We start from the raw sequence: 26,750 nt of genomic DNA on the forward strand, positions 1-26,750 counted from the left end.
TATTTTCCCTACTTAGCAGTCATACATTTTTGCAAGACAAAAGGAAGGAATTAATATGTTTTAATCTTCTTGTTGATTGCTGTTTTGTTTTATTTTTTTGTATTTTTTTTTATTATTTTGTTTTGCTTTGGTTCATTTGCTTTTGCATTCACTCCTTTGTGTTAACTCCTGTTTGAGGAAATAAAACAATGCCTGGCAAAAATTTAGATGACATGCATTCCCTGATGACCAAATTGTGCTGATTGGTTGATTAAAGGCATGGACCTATGTTTTCTGGCAAGTTATATGCCCTCACGCACACGTCAAAACCCAGGTGAACATGAAAAACCATAGACCAAACACTGTGCTTTCGAGTTGTCATTCAAATTGAGTAAAATTTGGATAGGCAGGCAGTTACTGTTGCTCATAAGGAAAACAGCTAAGTTACAGCATATGCTGTACGAAGCAGCTGAGGTTGCAGACTCAGAGATGCTTTCTGCCTGTTTTCCTGCATGAAACTGACATAAGAAAAATCAGTGTTTCTGTTTACCTGTTTTTAACATCATTTCAGTTTTACCACTTTATGCAGACTAAAGCACAATTTTTATCATGTTTTGCTGCTCTTTTCACTACTGTGCAGTACCAAATGATGCACAAGCAAAAAGCCAGACCCTGATCTCATCAATGACGCCTGCGTAAATGCACCAATGGGGCAATGATCATTTTTATTTTTAATGTAGTTTTTAGCTGAAACATGCTGTGTTCCATAGGTATGAAAGTGAGCTTTGTTTGCTTCTGATCTACAGTTCAGTAAGTTGAATATAAATTTTAAATGTGTATGTTTATCTGCACAAATATGCATCTGCTTTCTTCATCTAGGAGACAGTATTTCTTGACTAGATGGTAGAAGCCTTTTTAGAATATCTTCTTGCTTCACTGCAACTGAGTATAAAGGGAAAATTTCTATTATTCTGACATGGCTTAAAAGGAACAAGCAGGTTCAGAAGAAATTGGATTTCCAAAAATTCTCTTGCCCTCAGTGATTTACCTACAACCTTTTTCTCTGTTATTTATACTTATGGATACGAATCTGCTTTTTCTTTTACACCTGGACGGAACTTTTGTCCATTGGTGACTTCACAAATCCTCCTAATTACACAAATGTCACCGATCTAGGTGTCACTTCTGTATCTGGTCTCAAAAGTGCCTAGAAGAGTAGGGAGGTAGAAAGAGCACAAATTTTACCCTTGGGGAACCAAGACCACCCAACGCTCAGGAGCAGCCTCTGTATCTTGCTGTGCACAGCCCTGGTGTGCCATCCTCCTGCCACCGACATGCCATCATTCTGGAGCCACTGCCTGCTTTCTGCTGAGCAGCATTTACTGGACTTAGCATGTGAAACACGGCTCAGGCTCCAAAAAGAGCAGTAATGCAGAGCATTATGCACAGTACACTCAGAAAAAGAGCACTGAGCTCCAGTGCCAAAGTAAAGGAAGAGAAGGGAATATCTGATACAGGTGTGCTCTAAACACCAGCCACCAAATGATTATCTGTGTAGTATTTGGCAGTCCCTTGTCACCTGAAAAAAGTAACCACAGAATGGGCATACAAGTGAAAACAGTCTCTGGTGCAGTGGTTATTCAAATCTGCTTGAGGCCTGCTAGCATGAGGTGCACAGGCACTGCTGGCTCCTTGCTCCATGGGTTGGATGGGGCTCAGACACATTTTGCTTGCTCCCTTGGGGTTGCCAACAGCAGCATGTAGCCAAACAGCTGGACGTTCACATCTGTGTCTGCCAGCGCAGAGGTACTATCTTAGCCATGCAGGCTGCATCTATCTCTGCAGGCATCTAGGATCATCGATGGCTGGACTGGATGATCTTGTAGGTCTTTTCCAACCTTGGTGAGCTTCTGTGATCAGTTAGTTAGTGTCATAACAGTGTTTGTCCATAAGACATAAACGTCCTGCAGTAAATCCTCAGGATTTGGCAAAACTGGACCAGAAGGAAGCACTTGTATTAAACCTGAGCAGCTGCAAAGCATCAGTGTTTCTAGTTCCCAGGCAAAATACTTGCCTCAATTTCTTTTAATGTCATCATCTCAATTCCTTCTCATGCTTTCCATAACACACCCTAAACAACGAATTGGCAAACAAATGCTTGAATGTGTGATGGGGAACATGCCTCTGACATTACCTCATCGTCCCAAATGCTTACAGATCTGCTGTGCTGCAGGGACAAGTGCTTGTGTTCCCGTGGAGCAGGCGATGTCCCAGCAACCAGTCCCATTAAACATCAGGTTAGGAACAGGTACAGTGATAAAGTAGAAAATGGGAAGAAGGAAACTGCAAAACTTCTGCATTCTGCAATGGCAGAAATTATTGTTTCATCATGAATAAAAACATTGTCTCCTATTTCTCCCTGCTCAATCACCTAAATATATGTCTGGTTGAGAATGAGAAAAACAGAGAGGCCAAAAATCATTCTAAAGTACTTGTGTTTCTGTTTCTAGCTCAGCCACAAGCTTCAAGGACACGGCACCAGAGGAGAACTGCTCTGACACAGGGTGGCAGATTTTTAAGCAGAACGTTGTGTCAGCATCCATTCCCCAAGAAACTGGAAGAGCCTAAGGAAAACAAAGGCATAACAGTTTGATGGAGCTATTTCCATCTCCTCTTCTGTTCCAAGATCTCTTCTAACCAGACCTAGAGGGAGCAGGAGTCTTTTGGCGCAGGCTTCCGCCCCTAATTTCTGCTTGAGCCAAATTTGCAGCGCAGCACTCAGGGATTAAACAGTCACATAAGAAATTGCCAATCCTGTTGTACTGAAAATTGTCATTTTTTTGCTTAGCCAGAATTCTGAATGGGCCACTCTGCCGACTGTATCTTTTCACTGCCTTTTCTTTGCATGCAAGCAGTCTCGTGTTTTTGTTGTCATGGGGAATTCTTTGCTATGGTGATCTTTTACCTAGCGTGAGAAGGGCCTGGGTATAACAACTTAATTGGGTGAGTCAGATTAATACACAAATCTAACTCGCATGTGAAGTGAAAAGCACTAAGAGCAATGGGTGAATTTACAGCTTCAGGAAATGTCTACATGCTTTTGGTTTGAGTATCGACAAACATGTGGTGTGTAAATGTCTGGTTGCACAACCTGTTTCTCCTTGCTGCTAAAATCATATCCATTTGTTTGTGCAGAACAGTTGAACCTCAGAAACAAACCTCCTGGTTTTCCAAAAGCTGAGATCTGTGGGTGATCCAATCTGTTAGAGAATCCCAGAGCCTGTTTACACTTCTCAAGTTGCAGACAAAATAGGCTGGATCAAAACAACGCATTTGCTGTGACCCAGTTCCCTGCCAAAACTCATTTTCCCTTTGCTGATGCAAACAATCTCGAGGTCAACATCTTTGCACCCTCATGCTTTCCAGGTTAATAGGATTTTTTTCTGAGCATTCACTTCCATTGCTAAAAAAGAATTAAAAAAAAAAAGTTTCCAGTGCCATCCCTCAAAATCACAGAACCACAGAATGGTTTGTTTTGGAAGGGATCACCTAGTTCCAACCCTGTGCTATAGGCAGGGACACCTCCCTCTAGACCAGGTTGCTCACAGCCCCATCCAGTCTGGCCTTGAGTTCTTCCAGGGAGGGGGCAACCTCACTGGGCAACCTGTTCCAGTGTGTCAGCACCCTCACAGTAAGGAATATCTTCCTGAAATCTAGTCTAAATCTACTCTCTTCCTGTTTAAAGTCATTTCCCCTTGTCCTGTCACTACCTGTCCTTATAAAAAGTCCCTCCCCAGCTTCCCATCAGGTACTGGAAGGCCACTAAAATGTCCCCCTGGAGCCTTCTCCAGGATGAACCACCCCAATTCTCTCTGCCTGGGAAAAGTTCTTTTTCCTCATTCTACAGTCCAATATCCACAGTCTTCTCAGTAGATTTTGAGAGAATCTGCCTCCAAACATGCATACATTTGAGAAGAACCTCCTCCAAACACATATGGATACGAGTGCCAAGAAGAACAAGAAAGGCTTTCATAGGTACCTCAACCAGAAAAGGAAAGTCCAGGAAGGCATACCCCCCCAGTGAGTGACACAGGCAAGCTGGTTATGATGGACAAGGAGAAGGCTGAGGTACTTGAGAACTTTTTTGCCTCAGTCTTCTCTAGTAACTGCTCACGTCACAGCCCTCGAAGGATTGGTTTGGAAGGAGGGGATTGGGGAAGCCACATCCCTTTCACAGTGAGCAAGATCAGGTTCATGACCACATACCAGTCTATGGGTCCTGATGAGGTGCCTCCCAGAGTCCTGAGGAAACTGTTTGATGTAGTCACAAAGATATTTAAATGATATTTGAAGTCATGCCAATCAGGTGAAATCCCTGGTGACTGGAAAAAGGCAGCATTACACCCATTTTTAAAAAGGTAAAAAGGATGACGCCTCTATGTCAGTCTCACCTCTGTGCCAGGGAAGATCATGGAATGGATCCTCCTGGAAGCTACTGTAAGGCACATGGAAGTCAGGGAGGAGAAACAAGAGAGCCAGCCAAGTGCTCTTCTATGATAGTGTAACTGCATCAGTGGACAAGAAAAGAGCTGCTGCTATCACCTAACTGGACTGCAGTAAGGTCTTTGACACAGTACCTCACAACATCCTTCTCTCCAAATTGGAAAGAGATGTATTTTATGGGAGGACTATTCGATGAATGAGGAACTGGCTGCAGGATTGAGTCCAGAGACTGGTGGTCAATGACTCCATGTTTGGATGGAGATCAGTGATGAGTGCTGTCCCCCAGGGGGTCAGGGCTGGGATCGATACTCTAATATCTTCAGAGGGGTCAAGTGCACCTTCAGTAAGTTTGCACACAACACCAAGCTGTGGGGTGCAATTAGCATGCCTGACAGGATGGCATCCAGAAAGACCTAAACAGTCTGACCAGTGGGCAAAAGAGTACTTCGTGAGCTTCCGTAAATCCAAGTGCAAGGTCTTGCACATGGGTTGTGGCACCCCCACTGTCAGTACAAGTTGGGGGATGAAAGAACTGAGTCCTTTTTGACTGCCAAAAAGGACTTGGGGGTACTGTTGAAAGTAGCTGAACATGAGCCAGCAATGTACCCTCACAGTCCAGAAAGCTAACCATATCCTGGGCTGCATCAAAAGAAATGTGGCCAGCAGGGCAAGGGAGGTGATCTTGCCCCTCTGCTTGGCACTGTGAGACCTGACCTGGAGCAGTGCATCCAAGTGTGGAGTCCTCAGTAGAGGAGAGATGTAGACCTGCTGGAGTGCATCCAGAGGAGGGCCACAAAAGGGATGGAATACCTCAACTATGAGGACAGGCCAAGATAGCTGGGGCTGTTCAGCCTGGAGAAGGCTCCAGGGAGACCTGAGAGCAGCCTGTTACTATCTAAAGGGGAGCTACAGGAAAGAAGTGGACAGAATCTTTAGCAGAGTCTGTGGTGATGACAAGGGGAAATGGCTTCAAGCTTAAAGAAGAGAGATTGGATATAAGGAAAAAGTCTTTTACAGTGATGGTGGTAAGACACTGATGCAGGTTGCCCAGAGATGTGGTGAGAGCCCCATACCTGGAGACTTTCAAGGCCAGGCTAGACCACATTCTGAGCACCTGATGGAGCTGTGGAAGTTCCTGCTCATTGCAGGGGAGTTGGATGAGATGACCTTTAAAGATCCCAGGGCTAAAACAGACCAAGAATAGTTAGAAGGAAGGCTAAGCAAAAAGTTGCATATGTTCTTGGTTTCTCCTCACTTATCAGAAGTGGAAGGGTTTTGTACGGTTTTTCACTTCTATTCCCCCTTCACATAATTTTTAATGTGATGGGTAAGACTAGAAGTATTATCTGTCTGCTGTACAGCTGGCCTGAAATAGGTTTCAATCTGTAAACTGCTCATCATACCATGATGGATTTTTCTACTTGAAGTTTATGGGCATAAAATTAGAAGAGGTTTTATTGAGACTGCTGTGAAATGACAATTATGAACTTGGCAATGAGCTTCTGGGGAGTCAAAGACACTTTAAATGTTTGAAAATGTTGGAACAAGGTTTTGTTATGATAACTTTGGGTTCAGCAGAGGCAGAGAAACCACTACCCTTGCAGGCAGACAACACAATCCCCAGGGAGAAAACAATGTCCTTGTGTTTGTGAAGTACCTGCAGGTACTCAGCTTTCAGCAAACAGAAGCAACAAACCAACAGCTATTTGATCTGAACAAGCTAGAAGGAATGAACATGTTGACTTTCGCCAGTTTTTCAAGGAATCTGAGATTAAAGACAGCAGAAACGCAGCACGCAAACCCACGCTGCAATCAGATGTGCACACAGCAGCACAAACTATCCAGTAATGTGGTGGTAGCAGAACACAACAGTAGGAAAATGACTGAAATGCTGTTTTCACACATGGGGCTGCTTGAGGAAGTTGTGTTTTTAACATAACTGAAAAGAAAGACTTAACAAGCAAAGCCTTGAATGTCTTCCATGTAAGCTATCCCGAGAGCTTCCAGATACAGAGGTGTTCCATAACCTTCACCAAAAAAATAAAGTGAAAGCACCACATAAATGATCAAAGTAAAAATAGCAGGCGCCAAGTACAGTAAGTGTTTCTTTTTGTCTGATAACACTGCAATAACATAAACTGTATAACGCATGATAAAACACTGCCATAAAACAGAGAAAGTACATACTATAACGTAAAAAAATATAAAAACACTCATGTTAGCAGAAGGAAAAAAAAATTCAAAGAAAATATTACAATAAAATCATGGTACCAGTTTCTTCCTGTACTGCAAAATTTATTGGAAAAAATGTTTAAATGATGCAGCACTAAGATAAGATACTTTTATTTTTGTTCTTGATTTTAAACATGCATTAACTCAAACAGAAACGAAACCTATTAATCAATGCAGAAAGTGTTATTAATCACCAAGCATCGCACGCAGATTTAAGGAGGGATGATGCAGTACCTATTACATAGTATAATTACTTTCCTTCTCACAGGCTTAGAAATTTTAGCAATTAAAAAATATCTAAGCTATTCACAATAAAATGAGTAGTCACTGAATTAGCACAAATTTTGATAAATGAGCAGTTACTATAAAAGTTGTTCTGTCAGAAAACTATCAAACAAGATCAGACCTGCTTCAAATAGTCTTTACTCAAAGTGATGTTATTCCTTGTGATGACTGCCTCTGTGTCTGCTAGGATACTGAAGGCCCCCTCAGACTGATAAGGGGGTCTGTTAGAGTCAACAGAAATCTTGAGACCAAAACCTCCCTTAAAACTCTTGCAAGGAAACACTCCTGCCTTCTGACCACAATCCTGCAAACAACTTCAATTACGTGCCTTGTTTTCACTGCAGTGATATTCCTAAAGTGTGTTTTTCTTCTCCATCTGCTGACGGTCAAGCAACTCGCAGCATAGCTGAGGACGGTTTTTGTCCAAATCTCTACAAATATCTTTTTTATGCTCTTCACTGACCTTCAAAGACAGTAAGTCCACCTTTAGCCACACTGTTCAGTCCCTGTCACCTTCTCCAAACTCCAGAAGAGAACAGCTGACAAAAAATTGCTGGGACTGCCAGGTACACCTGCTGAGTGTTAATCCCGTGAAATTAAAGAGATGCAAAGAGAAGCCAGCCAAGCACTTCTCAAATGTGCAGCTCTTGCTTCTTGCTCCCATATGTGCCACCAGTGGCCCCATCAGCTCCTTCTGCTCTTTTCTATGTTATATACAAGCTGATTACATTATTTCAAAGGAGGCTGGAAGTCTTTCAAGTGTGACTATATTTTTCTCTATATTTACTTTTTAACTACATTTACTATGAAGACTTTCATCACTTTTTCAGATGGTACTCAAATAACCTGTATCTAACTTGCAGTCTTCAGTTATTGGAAGTACTAAAAATAGACTTCAAAACACAACCCTTAGTAGATTAACTACTTCACATTCTTACCTAGGAATATTTTATTTATCCCTAGTAAACACTGCCACTGTTCCTTTGCAGAAATGTTATGCTTTTAATCATGACATGCAAAATCATTTTTAATTTATCTGGAAACAATTTGTGTAGAAATTTGTGAACTGACAACTACCTAACATACAGGTGCTACCAGCTAAAAAAACCTCAAGCACTGTGATTTTGTGGAACAAGAGAGAAAAAGGAAATGTAAAAAGCTGGCTTTTTTTTTTCCTGTCCTTGATGGATGTATGTATTCTTAAATGTCAGTCAAGCAGACTTTGATTTTTGTGAACACATATGCGACTCAAAGATTCAAGAGCAGATCCTTTCAAATAACCATTACGAAAGCTCTACTAAGATTAATAACCAGCTGAACACCCTACTTATAATCTCAAAGTTGTACAGATCTCGCTTTTTTTTGATAGGCATTTGTTACCAAACATTTGCTGTTTGCCACTCAGTCAAGAAAAGCAACACATGAAACATAGCTTGATGACGGAGTTTTGGCTAGGTCAGTACATCCAATGGTTATGGGTAAGCAAAACCCCTTCCAGTACAAGAAACCAATCTTAACAGCAATAACAAGCAGTCAAGTGACTTACATTCAAGAGAAGTGCACTGAACAGTATTAGTAATTATTGACTTTCTAAAGTAAAGCTGAAGGAAATCTCACTGATGCAATCTGAATGGAATCAGGGCCCATGGTAAGGAACTCATCTGCATTATCTCTGCTAGTAAACTTTTATTCTGTTGTTTCTAATTCCATCTCACATTTCAGGAGATGCCAGTTGATATCAATTAAGAATGAGACAATTGTCCTACTAAGAGAGACCAGTGTTTACACTTTCCTAAGATAAAAAATAAAGACAATAAACTCAGTGACTTTATAGCCATACCAACATACGTACATAGCTTTTAAAATACGAATATCAATATACTGAAATGCTTTAAATGTTAAAAAAAAAAAAAAAAAAAAAAAAAAAAGGAAATACAAAATAATATTGAAAATTCGCAAGAAAATGTTTTCAGGAGTTCAGCACAGCCCTTTTTTTCGAGAGGAGTGTTGCTCTCATAATGTCTTTCTGAATCCAGTTATAAAGATAGAATCAGTTTCTTGAAGCAGCAGACCTATGACACATTCTCTACGTGTGGTTGTTGTTAAGATTGTTCTTGTTAAAGAATCTCCGTGCTTCAACACTGCTAAGTGACACAGAGCAGCGAGATGGATTTTCCTTTCTGTATTCAATGCTTTCCATCATAGCCTGCTTGATCACCTGGAAAACATTTAACAACATGTCATTCAGGAAAGTAACTAAGTTTCAATGATTACTAATTGATAAAATTCATAGAAAAAAACCCTTCAGATCTTAATGTCTGCTACTCTTAATTCCACCTCTGCTCCAAAATTCAACAAAGTGATTGCTGAGTATCATTATGAGTTCAATTTCTTTACTGCATAACACACTGACTGAAATGTAATTTATAGATAAAGCTATGATAGCATACCACCAATGTCAAAGAAGTCACTTAGGAACATAAACCATCTGAAGCGAGTTCCAAAACAACACTGAAGGGTAAATCAAAACAATGCAAAAATTCACAGTTAATTAATGCATTAAATCATGATTATCTTGAAGGATTACACCCTCCTTTTTGCTTTCTTGGTCCCAACGTAGCAAGGTCTGCTTACTGCACTGAAAAAAAAAATAATCCTTTCTTTACCACAGATGATACATCTGTGAGTATAGAAAGCTACTCTACAGATAATGTGGGAACTGGGTTATCAGTCATGGTCCCATGTTACAGTTAATATCAATTAAAAAGTATAATTAATTGTTGTGAAGTTAACAGGTGAAGAAATTTCTTTACAAAAGAAGTTTCACGTCCCCTTTTTTCTTTTTTTTTTTTTTTTTTTTAGAAAAACATCATACATACAGGCCTGGGTAAAAAAACCTGAACATAATAGTGCATATCCTACACAATCACCTTTGCTCAGTTACCCTGCAGAGCTTTTGATCTTCAAATGACAAAAACATCACAGAAACCAAAGTAGAATGGAACATGAATGGGAACAGGTCCTGACAAGCACAGGTTCAAGCGCTGCAGGAAACACAAGACTACTCTTTAGTTCTATTTGGAAGAAAGTCATGATATTCAGTCCATCTTCCTAGCCCTGAAAGTAGACTTTTTTTTATCTGCTTGGCAGCACCTCCTGACCTTTTCAGCAGCATATTTGCCTCGCAGTATATGGAGAGAGGATCGTATATGGTAATGCTTCCTATAAAATTGGTATTACAGAACTTCAGAAATAGAGGTCAGGTGAGAAGACCAAATTCTACTCGTCCTGTTCTCCCTATGCATCCCATCCAACTTTCTTCATGTAATTCCAGTCACTGTATTACCTACAGTGACCTGATTCTCTACATTCCTTCCCATGCTGGAAGGACACAAGTCAACCATACCACAGTTTGTTGTGTGTGCACCCATCATCAGCGCACTTCTACATAAGCTCATATAGAGCCTATCTTGAGCTTAATCCAGCCCCCACTGGCTATCAATGGCTTTGATCCAGCCTCAATTTTGAGAAAACAAGGGGCACAACTAAATAGAGGAAGCACCTTGTACTTCGAAATTATCAGGTAAATACTGAAATAAAACCTCTGTACCATCAGTATAGCTGATAAAGGGCTTTACTTAGATCATCTGTTCCCCTCTTTTAACAATCTAGATAGTTTAAGACCCTTCAACACTGGCATACATACATCTAAGTTATTGAGGGTGTTGAACTCCATTAAATCGTGAAGCCTCTTGAAAGCCTCATTGGGATACTGGAAGTTGAAGGTAGAGAATGGTGTATTAGGATCATCAAAAATGTCAAAGTCAGCAAAGTCCTTCTCTTCCTTTGTCTCTCTTGGAAGACCTGCATACAAAAGCAAAACACAAACACAATCTAAGACTTACCATCTTACTTTTTAAGGGTTTTTTGAAAGTCCTAATCATAACAGACTAAACATAACAGTCCTAAACGTAACAGACACTTCAAAGACAAAAAAATTTCTGGCCTCTAATCACTTCGCCATGAAACATTTTTAAAGGAACAGCTAGATACAGCATCCCAAACAATTTGCTCACCTGGAGCTTTGTACTTCCGGAAGTTGATGTTTGCCAGTACAAAATGGATTATAGTTGGGCAATCCTTCTCTGAAGAGGTATCCTTTGGTTTAAAAACATAGCACTCCTTCAAGCCCTCTCGATCAAAAACATTTGGATCTATTTTTGGGAAAGGAAGCTTGTTCATTTTGGCCCATTTTTCAGCAAGTAAAATTTCCTGAAAAGAAACAAGATGCATATAAGCACTCATTGAAAAGCAGGATTTTTCTTTAGAAGGATGCAGTTCAACCGGATGTCAGTTCTAGAAGCAATTTTATTAACTCATACTTCTTTACTGCAGAAGAACTAATCAAGCTGATCTTTGTACAGAAGACCCAGTACAGCAAACCGAGCAGCTAACTCAGTCTGCCCAATCCTCATCACCTGGGATGATTCACAGGAAGGAAAGAATTGGTCTGTCAAATAAATCTTCATTTGAATTTACAGAGTTGACAGGTAGGAAAAAAACATTTGTAATTCTACTTGCAAACTGAGTATCAGCACTATGGAAACGAGTGAGAGTTAATAAACACAAGTCCACGCATTGTTATGTTCCCAGTCACATCACAACACAGGGGAGCATTTGAAAGCATGCTAAGCAAAAGAGTCTAGAAAACAGTCTTTTTTTCCTTCTAACAAGTCAGTGAACAAAATAATTTGCAAATAATGACTCAAAAGCATTTAACAAGGGTGTGTGAAAGGGAGGGGAAGGAAAATCAACATATTCAGTCTTGGTTTTAAATGAAATAGGACCTTTCTTGGAGCAAATGTTTTGGATACACAAGAGATTAAGAGACAGTGGGTATAAAACGATAAAACAATAAAACAAGTGTGGAGCCACTGACTTCAGCTGGCTGATTTTCCAATGCGGTAGAGTACTAAAAGCGTATCAGAGTGCTACCATAGACAGAACAAGCCCAACTGTTAAACTGACATCTACTCTTCATAGCACTATGCACAGCCAGTAAACAAAACCTGTTCCTGTCCTTTAGGCCATTATCATGCAACCTCTGCCTCTATGTGGTGGGCTCTATGCGCATTAGCTAGAGGTACATCACTATTTTTATTATACACGTATTGGTGCTTCAGGAACAAATGAATCATTCCCTTCAACAGCAGCTTTACCATTTACCACTAAAATCCCAAGGCATCATTTAAATTTCTCACCGTCCTTTCTTTTGTAAAATGAGTTCACCTTTTCAAACTTAGAGTTTATAGAAAAACTTTCAGGACACCATCTAGATATGTTCACCAAAACGGCACAGAAAACTGCAACGGATTGAGATAGAAGGCTCAATGCATAGGAAAAGTAATAGAAACAACTACGTAGAGCCTTCTACGTAGGCCCCATGTGCAGAACATAAAAAAGAGTGTAATAAATGTTTCAGAGGAGATGACAGAATTGTATCAGTAAATCCAGCTGATATGGAAGGTAGTCATGACAAATTAGGAAAGAAATTTTTAAATGAATAAATACTTAGAGGAAGAAAGACGACTCTGGGATTGAATCAAAATGAAAGGTCCTGGCACTACTCCAGTTCCTCTCAGAGTTCTACTCTTTCCAGCAGCCCCCAAGACACCTGGAGATTATGAAGTTATTCTTTTCTAGTCCTTTTGCTTTTCTTTGCATTTGAAAACTGTGATCTTAATGTTGTTCTGAGGTTTCGTTCCTTGATAGTCAGAAGGACAAAAAAAGCTCTTTCTTTGTTCTAATTAAAAGTTGCCTGTACACTAACAAAGAACACCAGGTGTTCCTCAATTAGCATGCTTTTTTGGTTTCCTTAAAACTTATTTATTAAAATTCACTTGGGTTTCAAATAAATGTTCCCTATTCTTTAAGACCCTCACAATAGACTATGAAGTGCTGCTGTTTCTTTATCAGCTATCAAATCATTCAACATTAACCTTTTTTGATCAGCTGCAGCTGTCTGGATGCAGAACTTGTACAGACTGCGTGGCCTAACAGCCATGCTTTCTACACCTGCTAAAGAAAGTAAGCAGGTGTATTTATTCTGTATTTAATCTGTACTTTTCTGTGGTTTTTGCCTTGGCATGAACACATTTAGGCATACTACTTAAAACAGCACAGGGATTATCCTAGAGAGATGAAAATGAACAGTTAGTTTCATTTACAAAATGTTATACATTTAGCAATACCAGAGTAGCTGAGTAAAAACCTGTTTTGACAAGGCAATGACAGAAAAACATTAGTTTGCATCACAGAAGAGAACAGCTGTACAGATCTAAAAGCACAACAGTAAACTTAACTGTTAACTACTGATATAAAATCAGCAATTCAGCATGACAGCAAGACTTTCATAAAAAGCAACACAGCTACTACTCTAAACAGTGGTTTGCAGAGATGCAAATTACATTCTTCTACTTTGTGTCACTTGCCTTGTGTAAGTCATGTAAACAGGAACTGAGGCAGAGTGGAATATTCTGCCTTTGTGTGGAAACAAATTGCTTTAATGCTGTAGACAGACAGAATTGCCAGCGTTAAGTGAGCAACCAGTTCAACTAGAAAAATAAAATTTAACTTAAATTTATTAATGCAAATAAGAGAATACCCTATCTTACTTACTTTGAAAGGCGGACTGGAATCACTTGGCCTTGCTGAAAAATCGAAAGAGATGATGAGATCAACTCCTCTTTGAGGTCTTAGGATAAGTGGATATGGAAGGTTAAATGTAAGACCACTGTCCACAATGTGAATCTTTTTGCTCTTCACATCTAGTGGCTCATATATCCTCTCAAACTCATCAGGATCTATGCAGAACAAATGAAAACAAAACAAAACAGGAACACATCAATCAATTAAAAACTGCAATTTTGATGGAGTTTTTAATGTTTCCCCAAGTAATGAAGAATCTAGAAACTTTAAAATGCTCACTATTGCAGCTAATCATTAAAAGAACACATATATCACCTTAAATCTCATCAACTAGAGAAGCAGAAAAAGAAACAGGTGGGATGGTCCCAATAGGTCATGTGCAGCAACTCCCTGCCTCAAGGCAGAAGCAGAAGTGGCTCAAGGTGTAACTGGTGAGGACAGATGCCCAGCTTTATCCCTGGCCTTACTAACTTTATCCCTTAACCCAACAACACAAGACACAAAGGAAAGTGTTTGTGGGATGCCAAGATAGAATCCTAAAGTATATCCCATGCCCTACAATCCCTGCCTAGCCTTCTCCCCAGGTTTCTCACCTAAACCTTCTGTTCTTTCCAGCTCCTCTTCACCCAAATAACTGGAATTTGCCCACAGAGCTTCAAAGTGGATCTGCTCTGGGGCACTGCTTGTCTCTGTCTGTTCCTGACTGTTCAGGATGACAGGTCAAACAACTTGCTTCTCAACCCACTCCAAGCCTCATGACCTCATTACTGTAACCCATATTCACATCTGAAATTAAGCAGTGGACAGAATTAGCTACTTACTGTCATTATAAAATAGTTCCTACACCTAATGTTTTCAAACTAGACAACCTAATTTAAGATTCCTTCTGAGTCAAGTCATTCCATCGATGTCCAAATGGAGGGCTGAGGAAAATGATGTTTTCCATTCAATCCCAATATTCTCTGGGTGCCAGTCAGGAAAACCAAGTGAGTTTTGGCGGGTGTTTTTGTGCTATCCAATCCTCTGGATACTGTTAAACCATCCCTGTAAGTAGGTAAAAATTTGCTCCTGACAATTATTTCTAGCTCCAGATTTTAAAAGTATTTTTGATTCATGGTTTAGCTTTTTAACTAAAAACAAATTACAATATCTATAGAGGGCAGTGTAATCTAAGTAATGCTGAATAGAATGCTGCAACTATTTCTTGTATGATTAAATTTACTATCATCTACCTATTAGTGGTAGAAAATATCTGAAAGAAAGATATTTTAACGTGAAAAAAAGAAGATCAAATCTGATTCAAATTCCAGTTTGAAAGAACAAACTTCTTTCTTCATTTCAGGATCCATGAGAAAAAAATACTGCTATGAGCAGCAAAACATTTATAGTATTTTTTTAGTTCTGTTATTATTATTCCCTAAACTGCAGTTGGATAAAAAATGATTAAAAAAATGACTCACCAGTTTCCTCATATTTGCTCTGATTCCTATAAGAAACATCTTCAAATTACTGCTTGGTGCTAAAGAGCTGAATAAGAGACTTATTTGAAAAACAGGTATATTTCATACCTATTAATCAGCATAAATCAATGAAATTATATTAGAATTTATCGTATTACTTACGATCCAATATTTGCCATTGAAAAGATACACTTACTACACACACCTCTAGCACAATTAAAACAGTTCTGATCTCCCTCTCCTTTTTTGAAGACTGTATTTCAAACAATCTACTATTCATTTTAAACCTTTGTTCTTGCTAGAATTCCCAAAAATTGAAAAAACATCTTTGGTCAAGTTTTGTATTAGATTTTTTTTTATAAAACTTGAGTTTCAAGCCAAGTCAAGTTAACGGTGATCTTTTAAATTAAGTTTGTACCACCTCCTGTATTTTTTATGCTACTGCATACATAAATCCCCTACCAAAAACAAGACAGCTCTATGGAGACAGTGTTCGGGATACTATTTTCCAACTTATCATAACGTAATTGTTAAGATACTTAATAGGATAAAGCATTGTAACATCATCACTGAATTTATAACGACCACATGGATTGTTATCATTATTCATGGACTCCTGTAATAACAGGAGAAATTCAATTTTAGAGCTTTTTTTTTTTTATCACAGTATCTTTTAGAAGTAAATCTAGTTTTTGAACTGAGAAGAAAAGTTCCAAAACATAACCTATGTCCATGCTGTGTGTCCAGAATTAAAAATGCAGTGAAGATTATCCAGTAGTTATTTTATTTTAACGTCCTGAACTTAAGGGCAGACTCAGCATGTCGTTTGGTTGGATTTACATGATGGAGATGGAGGCCAGCAGTAGAACCAGTGAGGTAAGACAAGCAGCCAGACTGAACCATGCTGAATGAAGCACTGCTTACTTTATACCCTATGCTGCAGTTATTTTAAAGGGCTGGGTAAGAAACCTTTATTCCATTTATATTTTACAACACGCGCTCCCAGGACTATCACACCACGTACTCCAGTAGCCCTGCTACGTCAGCCCACCATTATGCACCAGAGTGAAGGCTGAAATAATATTTATGCTTTGAGAGCCTGGGATGTGAATTTTCAGATCAGGCAGACTGCTCTTCTGAAAGACGTATCTGTATGAAGAGAAGCTTTCAGGTCATGGAACAGCCAACAGAGAGAAGCACGAAATGCTTGCCTGGTCTGCAGCAATCGGATACACAGCCAGCTTGGAAATAAACAAGAGCTGCTTGGAAATAAAAAAATACTGTGCTCTAGCGACCAAACTTTGTCACAGATGGCAGCTTCAATGAAAGTAAGGAGGATGAAAAGGGCATTTGCTATTGACGTGCATTTACTATAGCAGAGTTTCCATAAATAATGAAGCAAGGAAGTGGAGATTATAAGTAAGGAAGTGGAAATTGTAAGTTGTTTTTTTTTTCCCCTATTGTTATTCATATGGCATTTTCTCAAGGAATTTTGGTGTGTTGTAATATTAAGGCACAGAAATAAAACAACTCTGAATTCACAATGAAACTGCTCAAGAAATGTAAACTTTGAAGCATATTTGTAGTCAGTTAAGAAAACTCTCAGTACAAACGGAATCCGCAGCAAAATGATGCCAAGTATTTTCATTATATAAGCTGGGGATGTAAGCACCAAAGAGACAGAATTCACAAAGTAGAGCACACACATGAAAAAAAACAAAATCACAATACAGTTCAAATACAGGTGCTAGACTGGCATTTTCACCAATTTATAACTCTTAATGAGCCCACTGCAAGAGCAGTTTTCTCATGTACACTCTCTGCTTCAGTGCTTAAGGAGTTAGATGCTGGCCCACTGACTTAGGCAGCAGTAATCCCACTGATTGTCACAAGAACAGAATCTGGTCTGTAGGAGTGTTTCTTTCTAAGCAGACTGCACACTCATGCTGAACTCCCAGAGCATGATTTGTGTCTGTGAAAGGCTTGAGATTACTGGAGATGTAAAACATTACTTTTTGATTCATTTACTTTTCTGTTCATATACATTTTTATTCATTTACTTTTCTGTTTGGGGTTAATAAAAGCGAAGTTTAAGAAATCCAGACTTCTCTGTACTCAAGCTGCTAAGAAAATTCTTACTGATAGGAATAAATATGCAGTGCTTAAATGCAACCAGTGCCATGGTAATACATGGTATTTCAAATTTATTCCTAAGTTTCTTTTCTATCTATTCCTCTGGATTCCCAGGTTCTTACAGCTATTAGCAAAATTCACCAGCAGCATTAAAAAGTGGATATGTTCTGCACTACTGAACGATTAATTTTTAGATTAACTGCTGACATTTTGTGCTTTGTTTTGGCTTTTTATTACTCCTGGCTACATTGGAGCCATTCACAGATGTTAGATTTTCAGTTGTTAATTCAGGTTTATGAATCTGGGCTCCCAAAAAACACTAAAAACTTGCAGCTATAGCAAACTTCCACCAGACATTTTAGCCCAAGAATTTTCAGGTGACAGACAGTCAAGTAATTGCCTCGGAGAAACAGACTCATTCTGTCAAGCCTGCATTTTACTTCAACTGAAATTAAAATCCAGGAAGCTGATAGTTGATATTGAAGATTATCCACGTGTCTTAATTATGCAAAACTCTCATCAACTGTCACTTTTTCCAACCATAAGTTTACTACCCGCTTTCCTGCCTCTTTTAGAACCACTATAAATATTAAGATTACCCAGTTGTAAACACCTCTGAGATGGTAGAAATATTTAGAAAGTGGAGTACAGATGGAAATTACTATACAACCACTCAAAGGGATTTGTTACATTAACAAATACACATTAGACAGCGCCTGCTCCTTAAGCTTTTAAACGACATCTGGTATTTACTATTGCCTAATGACTGACTGAGACAATCTATTTCCTCTGGATAGAAAATAGGGACTGAAGTGACTGTTATAACATGGGATGGTTGACAGTGCTGTGCTGCCACACAAGAACATGGAAGGAACAGAGAATGGCAGCTCCTTGACTTGAAAGATGTCAATAATAATCTACAAGCATTGCAGTTTGTACCACAGAAACTCCACACTGTATCTTGACTGTGACTTAACTTCTCTATAGGGAAAACCACATCCATAACGCAGCGCTCTGTTGTCTACTAAGGAAGAATAAAAGTGCACCAGAGACAAAAGAAAACTCAGAAATTCAGAGGCTTTCACTGAGCAGAGCGTAATTAACACTGCCAATAGGAAGTCTTTGAAATGCTAATTAAATGTGATACCTAATTCTCTACACCTACTGTCCTATTCACCATGCAGTTCATGCAGAGGGGTGGGGAAAGGCACTGAACAACTTCTGCAAATTGATTTTTTTCTTAAATTCAAGTTTGCCACCAGCATGCTTGCTTCCTGCTTATGACAAGATGAAATTGGGTATAGAAGGACCCTGATGAGGTTTAATAAGAGCAAGTGTAGTCTTGTACCTGGGCAGGAATAACTACATGTATCAGTACAGGTTGGGGGCTGACCTGCTGGAGAGGAGCTCAGGAGAAGGGTCTGGGTGTCCTGCTGGACAACAGGTTGGCCATGAGCCAGCAGTGTGCCCTGGGGGCCAAGAAGGCCAATGCTGTCCTGCAGTGCATTAAAAAGAGCGTGGCCAGCAGGTTGAAGGAGGTAATCCTCCCCCTCTGCTCTGTCCTGGTGAGGCCATACAGACCATGGGCTCCCCTGTACAAAATAGACAGGGACCTCCAACAAGGAGTCCAGTGGAGGACCACAAAGATGATGAAGGGCCTGAAGCATCTCCTGTGTGAGGAAATTCTGAAAGACCAGGGTCTGTTTAGCAAGGGGAAAAGAAATTTGGAGGGGGCAGGGAGAGGGGGTGGGATCAGATGAATGTTAATAAATATCTAAAGGGAGGTGGGAGGAAAACGGATGAGGCCAGGCTCTTCTCAGTGGTATGTAGCAATAGGACAAGGAGTAATGGCCTAAAACTTGAACTTGAAAGATCTGTACTAACATGCAGACAAACTTCTTTGCAGTGATGGAGCACTGGAACAAGCTGCCCAGAGAGGTTGTGGAGTCTCCTTCTATGAAGCCCCTTCTATTCAAGCCCCATCTGGATGCTGACCTGTGCCACCTATTGTAGGGTGCCTGCTTTCGCAAGGGGTTTGGACTCAGCGATCTCTTGAGGTCCCTTCCAACCCCTGAGACTGTGAAATGCAGATGCGTCTGACAGATCAGTCACACTAGGAGGAACATGGAGTCAGGAAGGCAAGGATGTTCAACTAAAGAAGTGCACTGCCTCCACAGGATTGTCAGAGGAAAACAAAAGTGTCAGAAGCTACAGAAAAGCTGTAGAAGGAAAAGGAGAGGTTCTCCTTCCATCCAAAGGCTTAGCCTGTGAAAAGAACACAGACCATCCCTTGGAGCAGCCCAAGTGAGTAAGAAGCAGCCTTAATGAAGGGTGCCACACACAAAAATGGCTTGATCCCCTCTGTCAGCATCTCCTTGAAAACAAAGCCAAAATGGTAGCAGTTGTGCTGTAGAGCTTGTCAGGGGATTCAGGAAGTAGGTGGCAGGCAAAACTGTTGTGCAGTGCCTTTTGTGACTCCCAGTCATCTGACAACCTTCAGTGCTGGTCAGTACTCATGACTGCTTATAGAGAAATGTTGTCCCACCTTTGTTCAAGAGCAGTTGTAAGCCCTGTAGTTTGAGTAAATGTTACCATATTGAGGAACACAGTTTAATCAATGAATATGCAGCAACACAGGCTTTCTGCAAACTAACCTGCAACGGCTGCATCTAGTTCATCTTCTTCCACAGATTCCTGAGTCAGGAGGTCTGCCAGAGGAGACAGTGGGTAACAGCTGTTGAGGTTCAATCCCAGCATGAAGTTGTGCACTTTCCCAGCACGTCCTTCCCTGGTATTGAAAAGGGCACTATCACCCACCAAAGCCATCAGCATTCGCTGCACCCAGCTTTCTTGGCTGCTGTTCTGATACTCTTCATTTGCCTCTGAATTTTCAGTGCCTTTAGAGGACAAAGGAAAAAATTCAGTGGTAAGCTAATTAATGTGTGAAGTATTAAACCAAAATTTCTGGGTCTTTTGAAATAAAATATCAAATAAAATAAGCAGAACTAGGCCATTGCCTTCTTTCAAAGAGCCACAGACTGAATGAAGGAGCTTATGGAGAGAATGGATAGAAATCATCCTGTCACCTTTACAAGCCAGCGAATGTTCTCATTTGCACTATAGCAGTGTGGATATATCCAACAGGAAAATGTGCTGGGACTATGTTAGATGACCTGAGCTGTATTTTAGCTAGTCTGGATGGCAAAGGCAAGAAAAATATGACTTTATCTGTCCTAGACTCAGGTGAGAAACTGGAGTCACCAATATCTGTATACTGTAGACTCAAATTCATCTGGATGTATACTGATATCTCTTTCATCCTTTGCTGACTGCTAGAAATCCAGCTTTCCTTAAGGAACCAGAGCTAGGCCTCTGAATCTTCATAAAATCTTTGTTTGGTTCTCCTGAGCACATCCCTTTACTGTGCCACTGGAAAATACCAAGGTATGTCCACCTTTCTCAGGTGGAGATACAGTATTTATACTGGCTCTGGGTGGTCTGCTCAAATAGAGGTCATTTCTATTTTACTTAACTGCAGACAATCTCAGAGTTAGATGTATTCCTCACAGTCACAGTGGATACGGAAGTATGCATAAAGTTGTAGATATCAGATATAAATTCTGTGATATCTGCATAAATGAGAATGCTATCACACAGAAATTCTAAAATATCTGAAAAAGATAACTTCACTAGAGACAATAATCAATATTTAATTTTACTTAAGAAGTACAATGAAATGTCCAGTCTTAAATATCTACAACTAGATGTTATAAATGCTAAAATGACTTGGACTGGTGTGCCCATTTATAACCTGCCATAACACAGCTTTTCCATTGCTTTGTACATTGAGATCACTCAAGCTCAGGCTCTTTAAACAAGAAGAGAGATAACAAACATCAAACACCACGGAGTTCTGAGGTCCAATATCCATAGAAAAATATCCTATAGAAGATAAGCAAGTGCACACAGGACAGATCTGTAGGTTGTCCTCCACTATGGCTACAAACTGTGAAAAAAATGTAGTGTTTCTTGCTGGCTTAAATAAGAGCTTCTAGTACTTAAACAGGAAATCTGCAGCATAAAAAGTGATATCACCCCTCCCTGTTATTTTACACATAAGGGAAATGAAAAAGCAATCATTCAGCTCAGCTAATGACCCAATCAAAGGCTCAAAATTTCACAAGGTTTTCTTTTCTTCCTGCAGACTTTAAAATTACAAATGAGCACACGGAGCCACATTCCCATTCTTGCCTAAGTTGTTAAAAAAATAATTGAATTCTTCAGATGAAAATCACTATTATCCCTGTATCATCATGTACAGAAAATGTTATTAGGATAAGACCGGAACCTGGACTGAAATCTCACACATCCTCAGGTGGTTCAGATGCCTGTATTTTTTCAGTAGGATCTTTTCTTACCACACGTGGTTGTGCCTGTTCTGGGAAACTGGATTTGGGCACTGTTTAAAGCACTACGCCAACCACTAGGAATTTCCTGTACCAGATATTGTTTGTACAGGTGCTGGAAGATATCTACGAATACTGGAAACACAAAGTAAACCATTCACAAGTAAATATTTGATAAGGAGCCCTTCATAACAATGAGTAGTACTAGTTTGCTATGCTGATAACAATTTAAGCACGCCTCTGAGCTCCATTGCTTGCTGAACTTCAGGAGATCACTGGCTCAGAAAGTCTGATTTTTGGATGTACGTGAAAGTGCAGATCACTGTGAAGCCTTGCTGGGTGGATGCTAAGACTGAAGGCATGCAAGAGAGTCATTTACTCACTGACCTGAGCAGGAGACACAAGGTCAAGCCAAAGGCTTTCTGAGGGCTTTTGATCAAGACATCTTTGTTTTCCTGAGCCACTGGCTCCTTTAAAACCCTTCTGCTAAATAGTTAAGTTTTATCATTGTTATCACTTGCAAGAGGCTGATAAGACTAAGGAAAATGGGATTTGACAACATCCTTTAAATTTGAATATGATACAAGAAAGCTGATGAAGAAAGTAAAGTATGAAATAAAATGTGTTGATTTCCTTACCTTTTGGATGCTGTGATTCATCTTCACTGTCTGAGCTGTCATTACTTACAAGGTGCTTTAGTCTAATATTTTCTGTTAAAGAAATACAAAATTACTTTGAACTACTACAGCTTAACTGTCAGGATAGCTAAGAATTTCAAACCAATTTGAGGCATAAAACTGTGATATTTTTCATAATAGAGAACACAGCTAAGAAATTTAATCTGTTGTGGACATCTCTATGTTCAGAATCTGATCAGAATACATTGCCGTTAGCTTGCAATTTTTGCCAAGCTCCTGAAATAAGCAGATTAACCAAAAGGTTGGAAAAAAGAAAAAAAAAAAAAAACAACAACAAAAGGAAAACCTAAAGCAGTACACACTATCTGCTATTGCATCACATTTGACGCATCTCATTCAGCTGAAGTAAAATTCAGATGTATAGCTTCAATTGTCTCAGTAACTCCTAGCAAACTAAGAAGACAACAGGAGATCTCTTAATCCACTGCTAATATTCAAACAGAGGAACACTGCTGCAGCTCAGAGAGCACTGGGACACTGCTCTCAGAAGTAGGGTTTGGGTTTTGGGTGGTCCTGTGTGAAGCCAATGACTGAACTCTGTGATCTGTGGGGGTCACTTCCAACTTGGAATATTCTATCATCATATTCTATGATGGTACATTCATCTTTTAGGTTGTCATTTCCACCATATGCCATATTAAAGCAATGGTAATATCACTCTGTTATTTTACCTCAAGGTTAAAATCTATTTCCTGTAAGCATATAGACTGCAGAGAGATTTACCATAATGCCAACTGTAAAAAAAAAAAATACAGCTTTATTAATCTCTGTAAAGAATAACAAATACAGATGACTACCATTGTTGCTTTTTTCTGAAGATATATGTAGCTATATAAAATCACATAATAAAACAAAAGAGCTCTTGTCATCACGGATTTTTCCTTAAATACTTTCTAATACTCAGGGATCCTCAATCACTATCCAAAAAACGCCAATAAAATACACACACATACCAAAGACAAACATGTACAAATTCTAAAGCCACGTCACACAAAACAGTTGAAAATTCAATATCAGTGATTAAAAAGGAAGATAACAAAAATAACAAATCCAGTTTTAGGACATTACATCATCTCTGTAAAGCAAACCTTAAGAAAAAGTGCTTGTTTGCTGCTGCTAACTATGACTAACAGATTGTCTGTACAACCGTGGCTCTTCTGATGCCCACTGGCATTTTGCCATACACTCTAGAGGTACTGAGATTTTACTGGGACATCTGCAGCTCTGGTAACAGATTGTGGTTCTCCTCTAATCAGTATTTTAACATCTTAAAGTACACTTTTTAAATTACATGTGAAATAAATACAGACGTTAGCCAGGGGTAGGAGATAACAATCTGTATCTCAACATCATAAGCAATTACATAAACCCTTCTAGTAGCAAATTCATTAACAGACACCCTCCTTGGTTGTTAACGCTCATGATATGTACGAGGTATATGAACCTGAAGGCACAGGTCCCATTTTCTTCCATAAAGAAGTACAGTATCAAACAGCTAAGTAACATCTATTAGAAGAGAGATACAGCTGAGGGGCTTAAGGATTTGGTTTTTAATCATCTTCAACTTCATTCTAAAAAAAATGATCTGTCTATTGCTTTAGATAAATTTCCCTGTAATGCCTTCTTAATAGGAAAAAAAGTGTTAAAAAGCTGTTTCCTTAACAACAGCATTCTCAAATAGCAGTCTAACCCAAGCAAACTACAATTCTTTTGTTACACTTATTTTGCCATATGTACATTAGGAATGGAAACAGAATCACCAAATTATTAAGCGAAGGATCAGAAACCAGCAGCTGATTTCTGATTAGAAATAAGTAGTCTAACAATTCAGAAATGATAAAACTTATGTTTACTCGACTAATTTCTAGAGTAATGCAGCACTATGTCAAGAGATTATAAAAGCAACTATACAGCACTTGTCATCTTTCAACCTGTAAAAACTAGCATAAGAGTGGTAGAATATTACACCTCTATGAAAATATTAGGTAGACATATGCATGTGATGTTCATCTGACACTGATCAGAAAAGAAAGTGAAAGTAAGAAAAGTTCTAGTTTTCTTTCCCTACCCTCTCTAGGATCCAGCAATGTCAGCAGTTCAATCTGCTTGCATTACACATCCTTACAGTCACTACCAACAATGTGCCATCTTTCTTCAGAGAGTCCACTGAATCTTGTTAGGAACTGTTCTGCTTAATGGTATAACTATTTACGAAAGTTACCTAGTTCTTCTTCCATGGTGGGACCTTTGTTTTGAGAATTGGAGACACCGAGCACTCTGTTAAATAATATAGAAAACGCGCTGCCCCAGACACCTGTAAAGTGAAAACAAAAAATGAATGGAGGCTGGTAGAAGAAGAAAAAAGAAATAATAAAAACAAAAGCCAACTACATACTACAATATTTAAGTAGTTGCTTTCATTCCGAACAGACTTGTGATTATGGAACACATTATGTCAAACCCAGATTTACCAGAAACCCAAAGCTAGGAAATGACAATCCACATCTGTGAAATCTTCCAAATGTTTGTCTTCTCACCAACTACAATGGTACTTCTTGCTTCCCATATTTTGTGCTTGTTTTTATAAGCATCTGTTAATTAACTATTAAAATTAGTTTCAAGTTTCCTTCCATCACGTACTTACCCATCAAGAAATGCAAAGGATTTTCACTGTATTTCTTCACCACTGTTCCCATAAAAAATTTGCTTCCAAACAAATCAGGAGACATAAAAGTGCCATACTTCGCCATACCGATTTCATACGGACTGAATTCCACCCAGTCTGCAAAATAAGAAATTTGCATCACAATCTCAATCTGAATAGAAACAGAGGATGTTCACACATAAATGCTGAGGCTCCCACCCAAGGCAACAAATATGAATTAAATTGGCTCTGAACCACCAGTAATGTCTCTTACATCATGCAGATTTGAACATTTTGTTTGCAAACGAAGAACAGCCTTACGTCACAGCAAAGGAAGAATTGCCATTTCCATTCCCTCTTATTACAACAATATTTGGAGGAGAAATATAAGGTTGGAAGAACAAAAGGCAAAAAACAGCAAACACAAAATGTCATCTTGTTTTCATCTCTCAGTCCCATATGATTCCTTGTTACATAAAGCACCAATATGGATCTTAGTTCCAGGTTTCTTTTCCTTCACTGTGATCCCATCAAATATGCTATCCAAATTGTGGACGACAGCAACAAAGGCAAAAGAAAAATTATTTAACATGGCAAGAAAGAGTGTGATGTTGTGAAGGATTATAGCAGAGGCATTAAGGTTACACCAAAAATGTTTTCTTAGAAACGCAAGATAAGTCAAAGCTGAGAGGCACTTCAGAAAGTTACTAGTATCAAACTGTTAATATTTTTTTAATATATACACTAACTTGACAAATAGAAGATTCATTCAAACACAAAGCAAAATATTCCAGAGCATTTTCTGACCTCAGAAGAAAATTCCAGAAGTGATTTACATTCTACAGCTTATGTCTCTAGAAAATGTATTTTAGTTGATTTTGAACTACTGTTTCTGTACAAGTGGAACTGTTTCTATTAGAGAATTTCCTTCATCTTTGAGCAAAAGTAAATAAAAAATACCTTACATTTTCACTACTTTAGTCATCCGCTTTATCTTGCAGATTTTTAGTAGTGATCAATTTGGTCACTTATGTAATTATAGATTAGAAACAACCCTGAAGCAAAAAGTCAAAAGAAAGTTTCCAGAAATCCCCACAGATCACAGGATGCTATCCACTCATGCAGGTATTCAATGTTTCATTTGAAACAGTAAGAGGAAAGTTAACCATCTGTCCCAAAATGGAAAGATTTAATCATGACTGCTATGAGTTTCGTTTCGTGGGGCAATGCTTAACTACATGAGTCAAACATCCTACTTTCCAAATAAACCACCACAAATAAATTTTCAGTTATTAGAACAAAAGGAAATTCCTTTAAAGATCCAGTCCAGGAACTTAAAGCTATTTGCCTTTCATGTCACCAACAAGCTTTGGAAGGTACGTATTTCAGAATCATGCTGGTAGAGAAACAAGTTAGAATTAGAATTAACTTAAATCTGTGATTGTCTGCTTTCATTTTTCTATTTGCACTAATGATGATGATTTCTGAAAACATACTCTATTCACAGAAATAAGGCAACTGTCTTAAAACCTTAGCTTCTTCTGCCATTCCTGAAGCTCCCTGAGACAATAGCCACTCAAATTGGTGTCCCAAGAGAGAAGTCTCACACTGAAAGACAGAGAGTGAGAATGGAACCTGATACCATGAGAAACACTTAGGTGTTTCTAGGCATTTCCCTGTCAAGTGGGTTAGTTCTTCATCT

The 26,750-nt window shown here is 39.0% G+C and overlaps 1 protein-coding gene across 6 annotated transcripts in view; it reads right to left on the reverse strand.

Annotated features, from left to right (window-relative positions):
• Positions 1–6,300: 6,300 nt before the first annotated feature.
• Positions 6,301–26,750, reverse strand: part of PLA2G4A (phospholipase A2 group IVA) — a 107,204-nt gene continuing 86,754 nt past the window's right edge. For 5 of the 6 annotated variants that reach the window (XM_048946646.1, XM_048946645.1, XM_048946647.1 and 2 more), the window contains 8 exons: positions 25,049–25,186; positions 24,626–24,718; positions 22,345–22,416; positions 19,955–20,197; positions 13,678–13,862; positions 11,076–11,271; positions 10,706–10,863; positions 6,361–9,217 (listed from right to left, as the gene is read on the reverse strand). In XM_048946646.1, coding sequence (XP_048802603.1) covers positions 9,086–9,217; positions 10,706–10,863; positions 11,076–11,271; positions 13,678–13,862; positions 19,955–20,197; positions 22,345–22,416; positions 24,626–24,718; positions 25,049–25,186 — 1,217 coding nt within the window. In that variant the 3' untranslated portion in view covers positions 6,361–9,085. Of the gene's footprint in view, positions 9,218–10,705; positions 10,864–11,075; positions 11,272–13,677; positions 13,863–19,954; positions 20,198–22,344; positions 22,417–24,625; positions 24,719–25,048; positions 25,187–26,750 lie in introns of all 6 variants that reach the window. The other variant, XM_048946648.1, reaches the window with a different exon arrangement.

The sequence above is a fragment of the Lagopus muta genome, chromosome 5 (assembly GCF_023343835.1).
Source record: "Lagopus muta isolate bLagMut1 chromosome 5, bLagMut1 primary, whole genome shotgun sequence".
Classification (NCBI taxonomy): Eukaryota; Metazoa; Chordata; class Aves; order Galliformes; family Phasianidae; genus Lagopus; species Lagopus muta.